At 32.2% G+C, this 22,244-nt stretch overlaps 3 protein-coding genes and 2 non-coding genes across 6 annotated transcripts; 2 read left to right on the forward strand and 3 right to left on the reverse strand.

Moving 5' to 3' along the window:
* The first annotated feature begins 2,315 nt into the window (after positions 1–2,315).
* LOC110615537 (pentatricopeptide repeat-containing protein At1g26900, mitochondrial) lies at positions 2,316–4,284 on the forward strand. The gene has a single exon (XM_021757432.2). It carries the CDS (start codon positions 2,387–2,389, stop codon positions 4,124–4,126), a length of 1,740 nt encoding a protein of 579 aa, XP_021613124.1. The 5' UTR covers positions 2,316–2,386; the 3' UTR covers positions 4,127–4,284.
* A 315-nt stretch (positions 4,285–4,599) lies between these two features.
* LOC110615536 (PH, RCC1 and FYVE domains-containing protein 1) lies at positions 4,600–16,091 on the reverse strand. Of its 2 annotated transcripts, XM_021757431.2 has the most exons (9): positions 15,296–16,086; positions 15,067–15,153; positions 10,553–10,642; positions 10,173–10,253; positions 9,817–9,984; positions 7,596–9,683; positions 6,730–6,876; positions 5,449–5,744; positions 4,600–4,939 (listed from the first exon to the last, which is right to left on the reverse strand). In XM_021757431.2, exons 1-9 carry the CDS (start codon positions 15,341–15,343, stop codon positions 4,798–4,800), a joined length of 3,147 nt encoding a protein of 1,048 aa, XP_021613123.1. In that variant the 5' UTR covers positions 15,344–16,086; the 3' UTR covers positions 4,600–4,797. The 2 variants fall into 2 exon arrangements, 1 of the variants encoding a protein (XP_021613123.1); XR_002487990.2 differs by lacking the exons at positions 4,600–4,939; positions 5,449–5,744 and adding an exon at positions 7,425–7,492 and having other exon boundaries at positions 6,740–6,876; positions 15,296–16,091.
* Positions 16,092–17,533: 1,442 nt separating this feature from the next.
* Positions 17,534–17,606, reverse strand: TRNAA-AGC. Its single transcript has one exon. It is a non-coding gene; the product is annotated as a tRNA-Ala (tRNA).
* A 2,121-nt stretch (positions 17,607–19,727) lies between these two features.
* Positions 19,728–20,675, forward strand: LOC110615348 (pentatricopeptide repeat-containing protein At1g26900, mitochondrial-like). The gene is made up of 3 exons (XM_021757191.1): positions 19,728–20,337; positions 20,419–20,542; positions 20,666–20,675. The coding sequence occupies exons 1-3, from the start codon at positions 19,728–19,730 to the stop codon at positions 20,673–20,675; spliced, it is 744 nt and encodes a 247-aa protein (XP_021612883.1).
* A 1,163-nt stretch (positions 20,676–21,838) lies between these two features.
* On the reverse strand, positions 21,839–21,911 carry TRNAA-AGC. Its single transcript has one exon. It is a non-coding gene; the product is annotated as a tRNA-Ala (tRNA).
* Positions 21,912–22,244: the final 333 nt, after the last annotated feature.

Here is a 22,244-nt window from a genome sequence, read left to right on the forward strand (position 1 = left end):
ATATATATATTAAATAAATTTTTAATAAACAAAATAAAAATAATTTATAAAAAATTAATATTTATATTGAATAATATATTTTTTTAATAATATAATTATAAGTCAGTGAGTCAAAATGGATTTATAGATCAACAAATCACATGAATAATAAACCATATTATAAACGTGTTAAATTAGATTAATAGGTAAACATCTGACACCACACAATTATTATTGTTTTATAAATAAATTAACATAATTTTGATAAGGATTGAATAAATTTAATTCTGACTCTTAATTTTTGGTATCGTGTTTAAAATTGTCGCCCTATAATTTTAAGGGTTTATTATTAAAATAATATGAATTAATTTTTTTTTATAAATTTAATGTGATTTTAAAATAATTTATAAAATTAGTATTGTCCTAAAAGCCACCACTCAATTTTTTTTTTTTTTCGTTTTGTAAATACTCTTAAAAACACAACTAAAAATAGTATGTCCTAAAAATAGTTTATATAATTCAGTAAATTAATTGGTCAATTATTCCATGGATAAATATGAATATTTCATATTATTTCAGAATATTAATTATTCAGTTTTTTTATTAATTTTATGAATTAAATAGTTATTATTCTTAATATATTGTGACAAAATAATTATTATTTTGAAATTATAAAATTATATAATTATCTTTTTAAAAATTTAGAGATTAAAAAGTTATATTTTAAAATTATAAGAACTAAATCATTCTGTAAAGGAAAATGTATTTTTTTTTTATATAAATACTCATAAGAATAGAGGTGATCATTAGGTCGGTTTAGTTCAAAATCGAATCGAACTGAATAAATCGAAAATCAAAATTTTAGTATTTATAAAAATCAAACCGAACTGATTTTGGTCAAAAATCGAATCGAACTGAACCGGTCTGATTCAGTTCGATTCGGTTCGGTTTGATCGGTTTTAATTTTTAATAAATTTTTTATTTTTTATACTTTACTTTTAATATTTTAAAATTTAATTAAAATATTTTAATCTTAATATAATTTAATTTATCTATATTATTGAAAATAACATATTATTATCATTAATCGGTTCGATTCGATTTTTTCAATTTTTTTCTGATTAAAATCGAATCGAACTGAAATAACTGAAATTTTTAAAATTAAAAACCAAATCAAATCGAATTGAATAAAAAATAAAATAAAATATTAAAATTAATTCAATTCAATTGATTTTTTTAATTTAAACCGAATACTGCTCGCTCCCTGCAACTTGATTTAATTAGAAGTAATAAGGTGTTTTTAAAAATGCCTCTTTAATTAACATTTTCATAAGAAAAATTACCTCTGAATATAAAAATATTAAAACCTCAAAACACTCCTCGTAATGTAAAGTTGGAGGGTTTTTTTTTATTTTCAGTGTTAAATTATAATTTTTTTTAAAAAAATTTATATGTAATTTTTTTATTGTGATTTTTAATATTAAATAAGAAAAAATTTTCAATCAATCCTAATAATAATATTAGTATAAAATATTAATATTTTTATTACTATATAGCCAAATATATCATAATATACCGAATATTAAAAGTTTAAAATTAAATAATATTTTTTAAAAATTATTTATTATTTAGTCCATTTCATTTTAAATAATCATATATTTCATCTTTTTTAAGTAAGTTGTTAATCATATTTAAAATAACTAAAATGTCTTGTTTCAATTGGTATTTATAATTTTAAAATATAGTTGTTTAATTTATATAATTTTAAAAAGAAAAATAATTATTTAACTTTTAATTTTGCAACAATAATTATTTAATTTTTATAATTTAAAAATAATAACCACTTGATTTATTCAATTAATGAGAGAAATTAAATAATTAACGATATAAATAGACGTTATTCAATATATTTTTTAATAAAAATTAATTAATTTTACTTTAAATTATATAAATTAAATAGTTATTTTTTAAATAATATTTTTTTTATTAAAAATATCCATTAAAGTAATATTTTTAAAATATTTAATTATTTTTGAATTTTTATTGACGTTTTTAGAAGTATTATATCATATCAGGTTAAATTAATTTTAAAAATATATTTTTTAATTGTGTTTTTAAAGGCACTCACATAATGGAAAAAAAAAAATTCTCTAAGTGATATTTTCTTAAAACAACATTAATTTTATAAATTATTTTAAAATAACATTAAATTTGTAAAAAAAAAAAAAATTAATTCATATTATTTTAATAATAAACCCTAATTTCAAAGTCTAAATCGTTGGGTCAAAAAAAAAAAAATCCTGATAATTATATTGCAGTGAAAGGTGAAAATGTCCTTTTAAAAAATATCAAACGCCTGCCATTTTGTTTAAACAGTTTCGCTTGAAACTGAAAACTTGCCTAGCTCATGAACTTGGCCAATACCCCACGCTTGGCGCAAAAAATCGATTTTAAGCTCATTTCCTTGTTGAAATCATGCAAACAAACATCTCAAATCTCTCAAATCCATGGCTTTATGGTCAAACATGGTATCGACCATGACCCTTTTGCTGTAAGCAAGCTTCTTGCATCTTCAATACATGACGTTAAATATTCAAACTCAATCTTCAAACATATACAAAACCCAAATCTCTTCATGTTCAATACTATGCTCAGAGCCTATTCTGTTTGTGATGACCCAAAACAAGCTTTTACTGTTTTCAATAACTTGAGGGCTCAAGGGATCCCACTTGACCAATTCTCTTTCGTTACGACTCTGAAAGCTTGTGCTCGTGAATTGGCTGTTAAGACTGGTCAAGCGATCCATGGGGTTGTTCTGAGATCTGGAAATTTGGTGTTTATCAATGTAAAGAATATACTCTTGCATTTTTATAGTGTTTGTTGCATAATTGAGGATGCCCGTAAGTTGTTTGAAGAATTTCCTCAGGAGAATGATTTGGTTTCTTGGAATGCTTTGATGGGTGCTTATCTCCGAGCATCTCAGCCCAGTGAGGCAATGGAATTGTTTAGGCAAATGTTGGCTTGTGGTCTGAGGGTGAGTGCCGCCACATTGTTAACTATTTTGTCTGCTTTTGCTGATCTTGGAGATTTACATGGAGGAGGATCTGTTCATGCGCATTCCATCAAGGTTGGCTTTTCTTCAAATCTCAATGTGGTCACTGCTTTGATTGAAATGTACGCTAAAACAGGAGATATTGATTCAGGACGTAGAATTTTTGATGGAGTTATTGAAAAGGATGTCATCCTATGGAATTGTATGATAGACAAGTATGCAAAAGCTGGCTTACTAGAACAAGCAATAGCTTTACTGCAGATCATGAAACTCGAAGGAGTGAAACCGAATTCATCTACATTGGCAGGGCTGCTTGCAGCTTGTGCTGCCACTGGATCAATAAAGTTAGGCCGGTGTCTCAATGATTATGTGGAAGAGGACGGACTGGAATTGGATGCAGTTCTTGGAACTGCTTTAATAGATATGTTTGCTAAATGTGGGTTTTTGGACAAGGCTATTCAAATATTTGAGAAGATGGAGAGAAAAGATGTAAAATCTTGGACATCCATGATTTTAGGATATGGAGTCCATGGGCAAGCAAGAAATGCAGTTGATCTCTTCTACAGGATGGAGGAGGAAGGATTTAGACCCAATGCAGTTACTTTCTTGGGAGTTTTAAGCGCTTGTAGCCATGGCGGGTTGGTGATAGAAGCAATGAAATGCTTTGAGAGGATGGTTCAAGTATATGGCTTCCTACCAAAGATTGAGCACTATGGATGTATGATAGACCTTTTAGGCCGTGCAGGCTTACTAGATGAAGCACATGCCTTGATCAAAAGATTGCCCATTAGGAGTGATGCTACTGCTTGGCGTGCATTGCTTGCTGCTTGTCGTGTGTATGGAAATGTTGAACTAGGGGAACGTGTGAAAATAATGTTGGTTGATATAGACGATCACCCTACTGATTCCATTCTTCTTTCCAGTACTTACGCCACTGTCGGAAGGTTGCCAGATCACAGCAAATGGAAGGAAATGAAAGTAGACAGGATAAATGCAAACGCTAGAAGCAGGTCGGATGAGAGAAAAGAAAGGACAGTGAAGGAAGCTGGATGCAGCACAATTGAAGTTGATGGTTACTGCTTAGAAGGTGGCTGATGGCTGTGTGAAAAAGGTGCTCATTGTCATTGGGTATGTTGTAAGAAGGGGTGAAATAGAAATCTTTTTATTAGAAGTTTTACTATAAATTTACTCTCTTACCATTTCGTTCAAGATACAGCATAATATTATCTCAGAGAATATTTTCCTATGTGTCTCAAACATATTTATTTTCTGCAAAAGACAAGAGTGGTGTACATTCGGCTGGCGTAACCCAGTTCAAGTTATCTGTCTGACAATCACAATTTACATGCCAGTACCCCAAGGAAATATAGGTGAAAACAAAAAGATTTTGCATTTTTATGCTCCCTTCCAATTGAATTAATGACTTCATCATGACTCCCATAAATTCTATTGCAGAATGAAATTTCTTTTTTACGTAGTATGCATTTACTTTCATTTTCCGTTAACTGATTTGAAGATAACTACTGGACATAAGAAACAAAAGGGGAAAGAAAAGAAAAAGAGGCTGCAGAAATAACAATTACTGCCACATTACTCAAAAATGCATTTATTTCTGTTACCTTCCCTACATTCTTATGTGTCACTCTACCTGCCAAATTCTATACCTGGATCCTCAATGAAAACTCCAGTGGATAACTGGGGGGGAAAAAAAGAAGAAGAAGAATTTACAGTTGCCAGTGAAAAAACGAAGGTCATGGAGAGCAATTTCAGTCTATCGGACAAGCCTTCTTCTCAAAAGCCGATGGAGCTGCGTCGTAATCTGTACTTAATATGTTGTGCAGCTCACATATCCTGGACCCATTTTCTGACCACCACTTCTCTGCTTCTTGTTCTGTGAAATGTTTCCGACTGTACAAGATAATTAAAATTTTAATAATAAAATAAGTTTTTAAATATATTTTATATTAATTTATTGTTGATCATGAAATATATGAATAATTTTTTGAATTTATTTTGAAAACGAATGATTATTTTCAACTTCTTTTCAAATTATTAAAAGATGACACATTTTTATATTTTTTTTCTCGCTTACTCATGAAAGATTAAAAAAAAGGAGTTTTTTTACGGTGGGGGGGGAGAGAGAATAATAAAAGGTCGAAAATGGATGGATGTACACAAGTTAACCGGCAGCAAATTTCTTAAACCAAATATATTTTGCAACAAAAAGCAAAGGTTTGGTAAAGTCGGCCGATACAGTGAATAATAATTTCAAAAAGGTTCCACTGACACGAGGTAAAGCCAGACTAGTCTATGGAGGGAGGTAAATTGTCAATAATCTAACAAAAGCTTACAACCTCGGTATTACGTTGGTTATTAGTTTTGGTGATTTTACTAATAAAGTGGAAAGGTATCAATACCTGAAACGAATTCTCTTGAGTTCATTAACACCAGTTGGCAAGGAAGACAATGTAATGTACACGCCTGGTTCAGCTTGTACCACCCACTGTGGCTTCTCAGTTTGAGCTTTCGCTCTGTATGACAACATTTGATGATCTACTGCATTGCCATTGAACTCAAGTTCATGAGAGATTTCACTTGATGAGCATCTTCCGCTGGAGGATATGTTTTGACCACTGGAAGCGTGTCTGGTAACAGAACCTGAAATAGGACTGGAATTCCGTCTTTCTGGTAGTTTTTCAGCCATCTGCTTCAACTGGGAGACAATCAAACATCAAAGAGTTGGAACACAATATTGTTATGGCAAATACATTCACAAATATGAATGAATATCCAAGCAGTAATCAGTCCTCCAACCACCTGTGTGTGTGTATGCGCGCGCATGAGAGAGAGAGAGCTACATCAGTTAACAATGATAAAAAAAAGTCAGCTTACATTTTCTTAATTTTTCAGTTTAACTCATTTTAAAGGTTTCCCAGCAAATACTGTGCCAAACTATTTGATTTATTCACATGTGGCTTTTATCCTAGAGCTCAGCACAATTTTTCTTGTAATATTAAATGAGGAAATTTCAAAAAGGAAAAAAAAAACTTTCAATTTGTACATTATTTAGGGATTTAATGTTTATATAATGTTTGATAGGATATTTTTTTTTATATAAATTTAATTACTCTAGGCCCATTGTACAGCACAAGCTGTGAAATAGAAGATGACAGGACAGAAGAAAAAGGACTAAACAGGACAAGCATTCCAATCTTGTGATAACCAGTTGGTGCCACACAGAAGACAAAAGAAAATTTATTGTTCAGTTCCATTCTAATCCATTGGACCAAACACACATGGTCATAGACAAGACAGAAATGCTCCAGTGTTTCTCTCCTATACGTGTGTGGGTCGCTGTGAATGCATTTTACTCTTTGTGTTTATTTTATTTTATTTTTTTTAATGAAGGATGAAGCTATGACATTACAAAATTGAATATTCAATAGAAACCAAATGCAAATGTGTATGACCCTGGACAGACAGAAGCCATCAGTCTCCAACTAAGCCATTACATTTTTGAAGAATTGGTGAGCCTGACTTTATTTTCTGAAAGATCAAACTTGAAATTGTAATGTAGTTAACTTCATCATTAGAAACTATTAATATGGACAGTTACTTCAAAACCAAATTCAATGTGAAAGAATCACAAGTTCAGCAAGTTCTTCAAAAAATGGACATAAAAAATCAACTTATCCAACCTGAGCGGTAAGGGACTTGATAACTTCCTTTGCAGATTTACGTTTTTCAGCTTCATCTGCAGCAATTGCAGCAACCTCCTTAAGTTGCCTTGATTTTCTTTCAAGTTCAGCTTCTAGGCGACGGGACTTGGAGGTAAGATCTTCTACCTAAAAAGTATTTTGATTTATATTTATTTAGCATATTCTCATTGTCCCAACCAACTTAAAGCATCAATCTGGGGAATATTGTAATAATAAGTAAAACTAGTTGAACAGTCAATGCAGACTAACTTCCCCAACACTAGGGGCCCTCCCTTTGCCCCTTGATGTTTAATCTGTTCCAAGGCTCATGCTAATGTTGTCCCCACAGCTTACCTGCTGTATGGTCTTTGAGCTCCAAGACCCTGAACTCTGTATCTTGAGACTAGCATGAGAAATTTTGTAGTTGTTGTATACAAGTGAAAAAGGCTTTGTCTGGTAAACCTTTCTAATTCTGATCAATGGGTAAATAATGTTGTGAAGTGCTTAGACCAAACCCGACAGTCAGTCGATACTTCCGATGCATGAAGTATACGCCACAATAATACACTTGCACAAAGTTGGACATAGAATAATGAGGCCAAGGTTGGTGTTTTTTTTTTTTTTTACATTAGCCCTATAAACTATTATACTTTTCACTTAAATGACACATTACTTTTCTCAAGCACAACATTCACCTTATATATCTTTTGCCTAGGCTCCTAAAGCCCCTGGTGCTCAAGTGCACCTAGCGTTTTCAACAACACTGAAAGATAATAGATAAGGTTTAGATATAAGCTTTAATGTATTAGAGCCAAAAGGAAAGGAAGAAAGAAAGAAGCCACTAAAGAAATAATTGACCAGATTACCTGTGCCCTTAAATTTGTAATTTCATCAATGAAACTGTTGTTCATGAACTTTGAATCGTCAAAAGAAGGTCGGGGTGGACTTATCCTTCCTGGAAGGGGAAGTGTCGCTAGAGAGGCCATTCTGGAACTAGGAGCTGAATTTTGGAACATTTTCTTTGTAGAGCCATCAAGAAAAGTTGACACTTTTGATGAATTTAAACCCTCAAACTGCCATGTTCCATGCACAACAGGGAAGATTCGGCTGGTATCTGAACTTGATCTTCTTTTATGCCTGGGATGCCAGCTTTCAGCCTGACCAGTGGACTCTGCAGACGAAAGTCTGGAGAGTTGTGCCTGTAATCTGGGACCCAGAGCCTCCCTATCTGCTGCATCATTGGTTTTCTGGTTTGTATTTTCAGCTCTGGCTTTCGGCATTCGTACAATTGAACCAAGATCTGCAGCTTTCTTTAGTTTATTGAAACAATCATCACAGACCCTATGTGGTTTATTCATGTTCGGAGCCAATGAAGCTTTTAGAGATTTTCTACTGGTACATATTTTGCAAAAGACTAGGCCACAATTATAACAATTATGTCGTTTTCTTCTAAAACCAAATGGATTACGACAACTGGAGCATACTGAATGATCAGTATTAGAAACCCATTTATGAAGACATATAATTGCAGTAAAATTTGAACCGCATGCTATGGCCTTCACTTGCTTATCTTTTAGAAAAGCAACATGTGTAGGTGTATCTCTGTCTTTATTGTCTCCATGACCCAATTGTCCATTTGTGCCCTTTCCCCAAGTATAAACCTCTTTGGAAGTCAAAACAGCAACATGATAAGAACCACAGGCAATCTCTTCAACGAAACTGCCAGCTATTTTACCTTCAACAATGGTGGGAAGCTTCCCTGTGGCTGTCGGACTTCCAAGTTGCCCATAAGAAGCACTTCCCATTGTATATACTTGTCCTGTTGTTGTAAGCGCAACTGTGAGATTATGCCCACAAGCTACTTGACGGATATTTTCATCACCCAGTGCATCCACACACTCAGGAATAAGTCTAGATTCTTTATCACCATGACCAAGGTGGCCTTTATCTCCATCCCCCCAAGTGAATAGTTTTCCCACTGAAGAGCTACTGGAAGCTCCCGGACTAGAAGATTCGGCCATTACTTCAACAACAGCAGCAGTGTGCCAAACACCACAAGCAACTCTGGTTGTTCTAAGTCCTCTCAAGGCTTCCACTTCACGAGGGATGCTTGTGCTGTTGTGATCTCCATGGCCAAGGGCACCAAAAGTTCCTTCTCCAAATGTAAACAACTGACCAGAAGATGTCACAACAGCAGTATGCCAAGGTCCACATGCAATATATGATAGATTTATGCTCTCAATGTCACCACATACTTTTTTAGGTATCCATTGACTGGCTTCACTTCCATGTCCAAGAAGCCCACAATTATAATCACCATCACCCCACGTATAAAGATCCCCAGAAAGAGTAACAGCACAAGTATGGTACTCTCCACAAGCTACTAATTCAATATTCATCCCAGCCAAGGTGTCTATAAGCTTTGGTTGGGGTACATCTGTTACCATGCCATGCCCAAGCCTGCCTCCTGACTCCTCCCCCCAGCTAAAGATCTCACCTTGCTTAGTGATCAACACAGCATGCTTGCCACCACAAGCAATACTATGGACATCTAGAACAACTTTAGACTCTAATGCCTTTGGTAGAAGTGCGTCCACCTTGGAAATAGAAGAGTTCCCAATTCTGTGCACACCACCACCTAGTACTCCTTCACCAGCACCTTCTCCCCAAAAGAAAACATCACCTAGGGCATCAAAATCTTCATGATAGGAACCCTGGCTGGATGAACTTACGGCACTGGATAAGCTGACTCTTACTGTATCAGTTGTAGAAGTTCGACCAGTTGAGTTATCTACACATGCAACTGTTAATGAACTAAAAGGACTGATTAGATCTGCATGACATGGACTCTTGGCCACTGCAGTACAAGCTATTATCTCACATAATGTCTTTCCCAATCTATTATGTGATGTACTGTCAACACGAACCGGACTTCCTTGACGATCTCTTGGATCCTGTGGTAGTTTACAAAATAAAAATAGTAATAAATTCTTGCTATTAAGTGAAAATCTTTACAGGAATATTAGTTGCAAATGTTTAATGAACCCTCAAATCTTTAGAAAAACAGAGATAAAGACTGATACAGACAAATGGTGAAACTGATGGAGAATTCCTCCGTATACGAGTTTTTGGACTATCTGATGATGTGCTTTCACTTCTTGGCTCAACTCTCCAATTCTGCTGGTGGTTACCACGAGAAATCAGTGCTTTAAGGCCCACAAACCAAACTTCAGCTTCATCCTTGTCTTTGCATATCTGTCCACCATGGTGTCACACCAAGACTAGTAATATTAATGTTTATTTCTACAGATAAACAAATGAAACCTGTATACAAATATACACACACCAAAAGGTAATAAAAAGTGATCATCATATATTATTGTCTTTGACAGTAAACAATACAACTTTCAATCTAAAAGAAACGACAGAGGAGACAAACTCACCAAGTCCAATGACCTATCATTGTATATAAGAGAAAATGATTGATACTCTTTTTCTGGCCAAGGATACCGTTGAAATATTGCCTGAAAGAAAATTGATGCTATCATATATATTAAATAATTACAGGTCAAGTACGCCAATACAGAAGATAGGAGCAAATAAAGAAGGTGCAACTGCAACATAACTGGATTTAACAAAAAGAAAAAAACTACCAAACATGAAGAAATTAAAACTATTTGATACAAACTTACTTTGCAATATTCATTAAAACTCATGCACACAGAATTTTCTTTAGAAATGTTATAAAAATGCCTTTCGCTGGTGATTTGAGATGCCTACCTCAAATTTTTCTAAAAAAGAAATCTTAAATTTTAAAACTCACAGTTCGCTGTCCAGGTATGATCTTTGAAACTTGACTAAGTTTTAGCTTCTTCTCTTCTTTACCAGCATACCATATCAACAGAGACTCATCCTGTGAAACAACCCCAGCACATGAGTAACAAAGAAATAAAAGAATATCATTTCAGTAACTACATTCAGAGAAATAGACACTAGCAAAATTAGTGATCAAGGCATTGCTTAGTGGAAGGCAAGAGGTTATCAATTTTTCACACTTTTCCAGTATTTGGGTGCAAGGAAAAATTGGTCATGAAACGTGCTTTCCTAATCAAAAAGAAAAGTAAATAATTTTTTGAAGAAAATAACTTCTCATTTTTAGCAGAAATCAATTTTATGGACTTCTAAAAGCTCGTAGAAAGGGAAAGAACCTTGAAGAGTTCACCAAGCAAATTGACTGTGCCCGCTACTATTTATTTAAAAATATTTGTAAGTCCAGTCATCCTCAAGCTCTTTTGCGCTAAATAATGTTCAATTTCTCCGAAGTACTCTAAATGCCATAAACCAATTTCCATTTTCTTTCAACGTTACAACTAAACAGATGAAACATTTTTTTCTTAGAAAAATAGACATTATTTTGGCAAAATGCTAATCTTTCCTTAACCTTTCCACCCCTGATACAATTACATAAATTATCGATAAAGCCCAATTAGCAATTTTTCAAATCTACCTCTCAATGTCAAATTTGTTTGACTGAGCAACACCAATAAGCTTTTGAAAGGCAACAGTTTCTGCAACAGTCATTTGAAGAACTCCATGAAATTTTTGCACACGGGCAGACCAGTTTAGAGGCAAAGGTTCCCACCCTAGTCTTTCGGGATGCTGAAGCATAAAAAAGGTCAATTGGCCAAAAAAATCCTAACTTTATGGTTTTCACATTTATAGTCTAAACTTTTAATTTTGAATTAGTTCACATGGCTAACCATATATTATTATTTTTACCATATAAATAACTTGATTAACTTGAATTAAATTTTGATTAAGACCTTAAACCTCTAATTACCTAAAATCCTCGAGAATCTGAATTAAGATTTAATTCCGGTTAATCAAGTTGCTTATGTGATAAAAACAATAACGTATAATATATCGTATAATATATCGTGTAAGTTAATTTAAATCTGATTAAAATTAATTTAAAAGGTTGCTACAATTACAATAAATTCAAAAATTGAGACTTTTTGATTCAAAATTAAAAGTTTAGATTATAACCGCAAAGTTGGCCCATAAAAAATGTGCTTGATAGAAGAAGGAAGACCAACAAACAAACTATGGCCGGCCTTCGAGGAGAGATAGTAAAAACACCATTCTTCCAATGAAGCAAACTATACATGGAGAGAAAGGTCCTAGCAAAAGGCTAGAGGTTAAGCTCACGACACAAGGATCTAAAAGCAATCAAAGTCCTCCATGCATTAGAATGAAGTTGAGCATCACTACAACGCATCAACCTCAGTACATCCACATAGAATGATTCAAGTGGAAACCAAAGTCCAGTTTTCAATTGCTCCTCATACACAATAATGAATCCTCCTTAGCAACTAAATCAGTTGCAGTTTAATTCTTGTTACATGTGCATCCGACATAGTCCACGGCAATGTTTTATCTTAAACAAACAAATTTTACCATCAATTCTTTGTAATGGAATATTGAATGAACACGCTGATGAGATTTTGACTCATTAGTAGAAGCAGGTTCCACGTTTGAGCTACCAACTTCATGATGGAAGTCTTCCATTTGGTTTTGATCAACAGAATCGGCTAAATCTTCTTTACAATCTGAAAGACGAGGCAAATGGTTCAAGGGAGATTCGGCCATTTACCCCAAAAAAAAGGAAAGTACCTTTAAAATTGAATGAGCGAATAAACGGCAAGGAATTTCTAGCAAAATTCCAGCGAGGAAACCAATGAAGGAAAAAAAAAACTAAAGGAGAAAACTTTGAGAGACCACCTGAAAGCTAAAGCAAAATTAAGGTGCGAGGCAAATGAAGCCCCACACCTCCTTAAATGGGTAAAAGGGGGCACGGAAAACGGTATTACTTTTCCAAAAAAAAGAAAAGAAAAAGAAAAGACAAAAAACAAAGAAAAGAAAAAAAATTATTGCAAGAGCGAACTCAAAGATTTGCATGCAAATGGGGAGGGGGAGGCTAATGATATAGCCCAAGTAGCAATTTATGTAATAATCTCGCTCCACACTCGATAGAAGGCTTCGAGACAAAATCCAAGAGTTTCAGCACTTCGGGTGCTGAAGCCTAATCTCAAGGATTTGGCACTTGACAAAAGGCTTTGAGACAAAGTCCAAGAGTTTCGGCGCTTTGAGTGCTGAAGCCCAATCTCAAAGATTTGGCACGCAATAAAAGGCTCCAAGACAAAGTCCAAGAGTTTCAGCACTTCAAGTGCCAAATCCAATGTGGATCCGGCACTAAAGTTCTGAGACCCACATGAGGTTCGGCACTTAGCGCCGAACTCACAATGAATTTGGCAAGGTAGTGCTAAGGTTCGGCACTTAGTGCCAAACTCACATGGAATTCATCATTCGTAGCTGAATCCCCAAGAGATTTGACAGCAAATCCTATTGAATCGACTCCTAAGTCATTTCCGCATAACTAACTTAAGGACTCCAAAAAAAAAAGGAAACTCTAGTAAAAGGAGATTCTTAGCAGAACTCAAAGAGTTGAGACTAAAATGAATGTCAATAAAGAAAGGAATCCTAGTCCTAGCATGAGACCACCAACTCAGAATCAATAAAAGAGTAACTCAAGTGCGTTCTCAATCTCAACCACTTTCAGAATACCTATTTTGAAATTCATTAAGCATTAGAGAGGTTATCTACAACCACTCACCCGGTATTCCCTTATTTTGTATATACATATTCGATGACCTACACGCATGGAGAAAGCCAGAGCAGCATCAATTATAACTTCATAACTTGTTACGGATTCATTTGTGGGTATTGCATACCAAAGAATTCCTCCATATGCAGGACACTAAGCGACCTCGCAACATGCAAATATTAGAAGACCAGCACAGTCACAATTCTCAGGAGCAGATTTATATTTTTCATATTATTTCATCCATATCACATGTTTATCCTTATCTTTATTACAAGTAGGATTAGAACTCTTTATTATTTGGCTTCTTAGAATTCTATCTCAATTAGAAGTCGAATTTAGCAGTGATATTATTATTTATAGCTAGACTTGCATCAATAAAGAATCAAACAGATTTGTTTCATCCAAATTGGGATCTGCACTCTCTATTAAGAGTTCAAAAAGTTAGATTTCTTTCATTGAACTCACAACAACAACAATTAGGCAAGGATAGAATCAAGGAAAACCAACCATTTCAATCTTGGAACCTGATATACAAGGGATGTACCATGCAGAGCTACTTTAAATCAGAAAAATTAGGCTAGGCCTGCGTACTAGACGAGATGGAGTCACCCAAGATACTAGCAAACTATAATACTCGAGAGTTCAGTTATGATTTAGCAATTGTATCCAATTCAACACAATTCAATTACGACAAGGAGGTTGCAAATTTAGCAGAGGATATTGTGGGCCCATAGTTTGGATTGGATGTGGGATACACCAGCAGATTAGTGGAATTAAGAGTAATATATATATCCTAGTACGAACAAAACTGTTAACCATTTTGAACAAAATTATTTGGATCAGTTTAGACTAAACTGTTACATAACTTTTTTTCATCCATTTTAGAAAAACCTAAAACCACATCTTTGAGAAATATTTAGATATTTAGCTACCAAGTATCAACCGGTCCATCAATTTGAACCGTAAAAACCCTCCTTTAAGTGCTATCAAAAGCAACTTAATCATTAATTGTTCTTAATCCTATCACATCAATGAAGTCATTATAAACAAGTTCATTTGTCCTACAACAAATTATTCAAGGTACTGTAATGCTATGATAAACTCGGCTCAACTAAGCCTTATTCCAAACTAATTGGGTTGGCTAGATGAATATGCTTCCTCCATTCCACTCAGTTTATGATTACATCCTCAAGTATCTAGAGCCATTATATCTTTTCTCTCTGCTTTGCTTCAAGTCCTAAATAGGTCTGTCCCAAACTTTCTTCTCTTCTACAACTCCAATTTATTCAGCATCCATACTAGTGCATTTATGGTCTACTATGCATATGTACAAACAAACCACATTAATCTCCCCTCCCTTAAGCTGTCCTCAATAGGCGCCACTTCCAGCTTCCTACGGATGCTTTCCTCATCCAATTCATCCTCATATTTCCCACTCCATATATGATATTCTGATGAACAAGACTTATTAGTGAATGCAACAAATCATACTTGTTTTGGTGATACACAAATTAAGGGATTCAGCAGAAAGATGAAGTGGCAATCTGTTCTTTTGCAGATTCGTCGATCATTTTTACTGAACCATATAGAGAGAGGGGTCCACTCATTCTAATATTCTCTTTATGATCATTTTTAATTTTTCTTTCAAGCACATGCATGCAAAGGAAACTTACATTTGAAAGTTGAAATGGGCAGAATTTCGGCTTTCCTCTGCGCCCGTACTTGAGTAAATATGCCCCTTTCTTAAGTGCTATTATGGCCTAAAATGGATCAAGAAAAATATATTTAGAAAAGTAAAAAATCAGTTCATCTTCTCACGGATGGTTATATCACAGAGTAACCATTTCCAGCACTAAAATGAAACTAAGAAGATTTACAGAAATAAATGGAAGCAGATCAAACCTGGTCGACGTCCCTATCGGCAAGACCACTTCTCTGAGAATCAGCCATTCAAGTTGCTGCCCTGGTGTAGAACCAATGCCCATTTGAACACCAGCCCTTTACAAAAAAATTTACCCCGGAAACTATCTCCAACTTTATGCCATAAGTCTCTCAATAACGTCATTTCCATGTTTACCCCATAATACTAAATTCACCTCCAAAACCGAATTGCAACTCCTTTAAACTTCTCCCTTAAAACCCTAAATCCACAAATACAATGCCGCAAAACCAAGGCGCAGATTATCCATTATTAGCTGAAAGAGAGCTCAATTCACTCCCTCACAATACCCTAATTCCGTAGAAATCAAGAAACACCTTGAATCTTCCAATGAACTCTTCAATTTTCGCACATTCTAACCGAAACACAGCATCCAAATCAAATGAGCTGCACATAAAGGCAGTGAGGATCAGACGAACCTAAAATGCAATAAAAGAATCAATGCATTCCCCAAACTTAACCAAATTCCCGGAAATCTTAGAGGTGGTTTACGAGCTCGCGGAGTAGCTGTGAGATTCGATCTTTAAAAGGAGAAAATGAAAGTATGCACTTCTTTGTGCATAAAGGAGAAGCAGGTTCACGAGGCGAGGACGCGGCTCTGCAAATATGTTCGTCTCTTGCCTCTGTCGAAATCTCTCGGCTCTCGCTGCATGAAGTTTAACAGTCCCGTTTTGTCTCTCCTGAATCACCAAACGGACAAATGAACAAACACAGTGTCGTTTTCTTCTGCGAATGCCACGTTGCAAAGCCGAAATCCGTCCGGTCTTTGGCCTCCCCAGAATAAGACAATAATCTAATCTTTTAACTTTAAAATATATTTATGGGAAAATTATGGGAAATTTACTTTTTAGTCCCTGAGATTTAACATAATTAACACCTCTGTCTCCCTATTTTGGCGACCCAACACTTAAGTCCCTCATTTTATTTTCTGTCCAAATTCGTAATCCTTCCGTCCAAAATAGCCGTTTGAAACACGTAAATTGACAAAATTAACCCTCACTAAACCCAAACCCAAATGCCTCTTCTTCTTCTTCTTCAACTAGAGAAAATATGAAAGAAAAAAAAAGAAATTTCACATTGAGAGAAGGGTATTTTTGAAAAAAATTATCACCTCTCACTTTTGACTCTTTGATCAAACGGTTTAAATGGACCGAAGGACTACGAATTTGGACGGAAGAGAAAGTGAGGGACTTAAGTGTTGGGTCGCCAAAATAGAGGAACAGAAGTGTTAATTACATTAAATTTCAGGGACTAAAAAGTAATTTTTTTTATATTTATTTATACTAATAGTAGAAATAGTAAAATATTATATTTTGATGGTTTTAAAACTAAAATAATTTTATATTTGAATAGTAAAGGTTAATAAATAAGATAAATACAAGATTTTAAAAAGTTAAAAATATTTTAAAATAATTTTTTTGATAAGTAAGGGAGAGTTAACCCACTAACTAAGACTAGAGGATATGGAGCATGCATATCTTCCTGGAGGATGGTTCGTAGCATGTCAGAGAAAATAACTGATGAGGTAATTCTTATAGGTAGGAATAGGACTTTTCAAGCGAGCTAATCAGGAACTTTGTTATCTTTTCTATGAACATGAAAAAGAGAAATTTCCTAGTTTGAATGTAGCTTGCTTGGATTTGCTGTACTAGAAAAGAGAAGCCCATAGATGGCTGGAGTTTGACCCTAATAGTTTCCAACTTCTAAAGAATTCAATTCAATTTGTACCAAGATATTATGACTTTAATTTCAGCTTTAAACATTATGACTTTAATTTCAGCTTTAAAATTATTTATCGGCTCAGTAGATAGATTAATTAGTAAATTTTTAAAATATTAAAAATATTTTAATATATTTTAAAATTAAAAAATTAATTAGTAAATTTTTTATGCTATAAAAATTAAAAAAGTATTTTTATTTTAAATTTAAATTGCAATAAATTCATTAGCTAGAATAATTTAAAATTTAAAACTTTGAATATTTATCACTAAATAATATTTTACTAATTTGATTAAATTAAATCGGTTGGTATTTTTTTATTTAATTCACTAAATCGACTCTACTGCTTGCAATTTATAATCTATCAATGCATAGCCTATCATTATTTTATATATTTACATTATTTTTAGTTGCATATAGTTTTTATTATTAAAATAATTTAAAGCTTTGGTTATAATTTCTTCTATAAAATAAAGTAAAAATGGAGATGCGGGGTATCGATCCCCGTACCTCTCGCATGCTAAGCGAGCGCTCTACCATCTGAGCTACATCCCCTTCCTGATTTTCCTTTATTTAATTTAGTTTTGATGGACATTAACAGAGACGGCATCAAGTGTTTTTTTATTATTATTATTTTTATTCAACCAATTGAACCCTAATAAACCAAATTTAAAAGGATTAACATATAAAAAATTAATACTATAATGGGTTCAAATCAAATTCATTTTTATATAAATTACTTATTACTTGAACTTATTTTATATAAATAATTAATTTAATATAATATATATAATAATATTTAAAATTTTTTTATAATTTCATTTCAAAATTAAAATGTAAATATTATTTTTAAAATTGAAAATTATTGATAAAAATATTTTTATATAAATAATTGATTAAAATATATAAAGTTAAAATAGGTTCGCATATTGTGTTGATAATAATAATGAGTTTGGATGAGTTGACATAGTTTATGATAAATTTTAAGTTAAATTATATTTTAATATTTGAATTTTAGTCTTATTAATATTTAATAGATCGATTTCTATATTTTTAAAATTGAACATTTAAATTCTTTTAAAATTAAATTTTTTATTTATAATTCTGTTAATTAATTTTTCCATTCATAATTCCATCGGTCAGGTGAAAGTGAAAATAAATATTTCAAATACCCAAAATAATTTTATAAATACTTAAATTTTTATTAATGTGAGTGAATCATTTTATATTGTGTAAACTACATTTTAGTTTTTGAATTTTAATATAATTAATATATTAGTCCTTGTATTTTTAAAATTAAATTATTAAATCTCTCTATATTTAGTCCATTCAAAATTACAGTTCTTCTATGCATTATAAACATTAAATTAAAATTAGTGGTGGTCAAAATTCTGAAAATATAATTTTTTTCTAAAATATTTTTTGTAAAAATTTATAATTTATTTAAAAGTTACTTGATACTACTTGAAAATGATTAAAATTATAAGTGTTTTTATTGAAATATTTTAAATAAATAGAAATTAAGAAAAAGACGTTGAAATTTAGTTGAATATGATAATTTAGATAAAAATTAATAGAAATTTAAGTATTTTTTTAAATGAAAAAAAGGATAAAAACATTTAAATTTTAATAGACGAGAAAAAATGAATAAAATTCTAATTTTTTAATATTTTTAATTTAAAAAGGAGACTATAAAAATATTTTTATATTTTTAATTGTAAGAAATTGATGAAAAAATTAGAATTTAAATATCTTGATTATGAAGAAGTTTAAGTGTTCGATTTTAAAAATATAAAAATTGACTTATTAATTATGTTAAAAGGTTAAGAACTAACGTATAATTTATTCATTTAAAAAAATAATAAAGATATTTTTTATTTTTTTAACGCAAAAATAAATAAAAGGATATTTTATTTAGTTATAAAATTATTTATAAAAATACTTTAAGTGTTTAATTTTAAAAATATAAAAATAGATAATTAATCATATTAAAAATTAAAAAATAAAATATAATTTTTCTCAAATTTTAATTAAATTTGAAACAAATTTAAGTATTAATAATGTTGATGGGATTTGAGTTTGGATGGAGCCCTTTATGTCTCTAAAGACCAAGTATATCTAACTACTCCGCATTATCTTTTCTTTAAAAAAAAAAATTATTATTAAAAAATAAAATTTTATTACATAAGAATTTTTTTTTGGTTGCCATGCTATGCTATTACATAAGACTTATTCAGCTGTAAATATAAAGTCTTATGCAGCTGTAAATATAAAGTTTGAGCATTTATTTAACAAGAGAAATTATATTGAATTTATTTGAATTTTTATTTTCTTTATCTTTTATGCTTTGTTTGAAAGGTGGTAAAATAAAATAAGACTTTCTAATATACAATTTTATAAAGTAATTTTTTTTTGTGATTTTAAAAATTTAATAATCTTTTATTATTTGAAATAAAAATAAAATTATTTTAGACATTTGAAAGTTTTGGACAACTCACTAAATTAGTGGGTTAAAATTGAAAATTTTAGAAAGTTTTGAGAGTATAAAAAAATCTTTAAAAAACATCACTTCTTTTCAATAACAAGTTGAAGATTTTAGATTAAAGATATATATTTTTTAATAATCAAATTATCTTTTTAGGTAATATAATGTTTTAATATAATGCTTTGATTGAAATGTACGCTAAAACAGGAGATATTGATTCAGGACGTAGAGTTTTTGATGGAGTTATTGAAAAGGATGTCATCATATGGAATTGTATGATAGACAAGTATGCAAAAGCTGGCTTACTAGAACAAGCTATGGCTTTATTGCAGATCATGAAACTCGAAGGAGTGAAGCCGAATTCATCTACATTGGCAGGGCTGCTTGCAGCTTGTGCTGCCGCTGGATCATGTCTCAATGATTATGTGGAAGAGGAGGGACTGGAATTGGATGTAGTTCTTGGAACTGCTTTAGTTGATATGTTTGCTAAATGTGGGTTTTTGGACAAGGCTATTCAAATATTTGAGAATATGGAGATCAAAGATGTAAAATCTTGGACATCCATGATTTTAGGATATGGAGTTCATGGGCAAGCTAGAAATGTTGTCGATCTCTTCTACAGGATGGAGGAGGAAGGATTTAGACCCAATGCAGTTACTTTCTTGGGAGTTTTGAGCGCTTGTAGCCATGGTGGATTGGTGATGGAAGCTATGAAATGTTTTGAGGGGATGGTTCAAGTATATGGCTTCCTACCAAAGATTAAGCACTATGGATGTATGTTCGACCTTTTAGGCCGTGCAGGTTTACTAGAGGAAGCACATGACTTTATCTAAAGATTGCCCATTAGGAGTGATGCTACCGCTTGGCGTGCGTTGCTTGCAGCTTGCCGAGTGTATGGAAATGTTGAACTAGGGGAACAAGTGAAAATAATGCTAGTTGATATAGACAATCGTCACCCTACTGATTCGATACTTCTTTCTAGTGCTTACGCTGCTGCGGTTGGAAGGTTGGCAGATCACATACTAAATAACCAAATCAAATTCAACATGCTAAATAACCGAACCAAAAAAAAATTTCAATTTCACTTTATTTGATTTTTCTATTAAAATCAAAAACTGCATTTTCCTAGGTTTTTGTGAATGTATTTTATTTTTTTTATTATGTCCTTTTTTTTTGCTTTTGTGAAGGATGAATTTATACATTATATTTTTTTGTCGAAAATTAATTTTATTGATGTGTAGAGATATTACGTGACAAATCCAGTCTAAACAACCAATTAAAAGGCTTTTGAAAAGCAATAAAAGATAAACATACAAGTCAGTTCATCCTGAGACCCACAACAAAGAGTCTTTAAACCTGAAAAAATAAAAGTCCAACACAAGCTAAACCCTGGAGACTCAACTCGCCTGACCCAACTCCAGACTCGGTACGCATCTTATGCAGCGCCACTCTCTGCTTCTGGGTAGATCAGTCATCGCTTGCAGAGGAAAAAAGAGATTCTTTGGCTACATTAGCCCCAAGAGGCCATAAGGAATATACTGAAGACCTGAGGAGAAAAGCACCAACCAAAACGGGACAGATTCCAAACAACACAAGCAATATAGATATGGGTTTGGAGATAGAGAAAGAAACTTAAATAGCAACCAAATGCAAATGTATAAGGTCTTGGACAGATAGAAGTCATCAATCTGAAGACTGACCTATTATATTTATGAAGAATTGGTGAGTCTGACATTATTTTTTAGAAGATCAAACTTGAAATTGTGATATCATTAGCTTTGTTATTAGAAATTATTAATATGGACAATTTCTTCAAAACCTCCTTTGCAGATTTACGTTTTTCAGCTTCATCTATTGCTATATCAGCAACCTCCTTAAGTTGCCTTGATTTTATTTCAGTTGCTATTAATATTGCCTGAAAGACGATTGATGCTATCAAATACTATCTTCGCCAAATGCTATTTTCGCCTCATAACAAAATAACTTTTAGATAATTTTGATTTTTTTCACATATTAATATTAAATAACTTAAAATTAATAAGGATATATATTGAAAATAAAAATCAATGTTATTTTAAAATTTTCAAAATAATATATAATTGCCTTTCCGCTGGTGATTTGAGATGCCTACCTCAAATTTCTCCAACAAAGAAATCTTATTTAAATTTTAAAACTCACAGTAGTAAAGCTGTCCAGTTATAATCTTTGAAACTCGACTTAGTTTTAGCTTCGTCTCTTCTTTACAAGAGTCCCATATCAAGAGAGACTCATCCGGTGAACGAAAAACAAATGTAAAGAAAAATGGAGATGCGGGGTATCGATCCCCGTACCTCTCGCATGCTAAGCGAGCGCTCTACCATCTGAGCTACATCCCCTTGCTGTTCCTATTATTTAAATAAAATTTTATATATTAGTTTAATAATATTAATTATAATTATTACTTATTTAGATATGTTTGATATAATATGCGATAATGGTTGGGTATTTGTATATTGCGTGGTTTATATAAATTTTCAAAGGTTAGAAATTTATTGTACTCATTTGAGTTAAATTAATAAATTATAATTTTAGTGAGTCATATATTATCTCTTAACTCTTAATTAATTAGATGCATACACCAACTAATTAAAAATTTTCAGAAACAAAACATGACTTAGTTTATTTTAAAATATTTATTTTGAAAAAATAATATTAATCCAAATTAATAT

The sequence above is a fragment of the Manihot esculenta genome, chromosome 5, assembly GCF_001659605.2.
Source record: "Manihot esculenta cultivar AM560-2 chromosome 5, M.esculenta_v8, whole genome shotgun sequence".
Classification (NCBI taxonomy): Eukaryota; Viridiplantae; Streptophyta; class Magnoliopsida; order Malpighiales; family Euphorbiaceae; genus Manihot; species Manihot esculenta.

Coding starts and splice junctions, on each gene's coding strand:
- LOC110615537 (XM_021757432.2), top strand. CDS start 2,387: ATGAACTTGGCCAATACCCCACGCTTGGCGCAAAAAATCGATTTTAAG.
- LOC110615536 (XM_021757431.2), bottom strand. CDS start 15,343: ATGGCTGATTCTCAGAGAAGTGGTCTTGCCGATAGGGACGTCGACCAG. Junction 10,643..15,066: donor GCCCATTTCAACTTTCAAAT/GTAAGTTTCCTT, acceptor GTTGTTTCACAG/GATGAGTCTCTGTTGATATG. Junction 5,745..6,729: donor TCAAGTCCCTTACCGCTCAG/GTTGGATAAGTT, acceptor ATTGTCTCCCAG/TTGAAGCAGATGGCTGAAAA.
- LOC110615348 (XM_021757191.1), top strand. CDS start 19,728: ATGTACGCTAAAACAGGAGATATTGATTCAGGACGTAGAGTTTTTGAT. Junction 20,338..20,418: donor CGACCTTTTAGGCCGTGCAG/GTTTACTAGAGG, acceptor CGTTGCTTGCAG/CTTGCCGAGTGTATGGAAAT.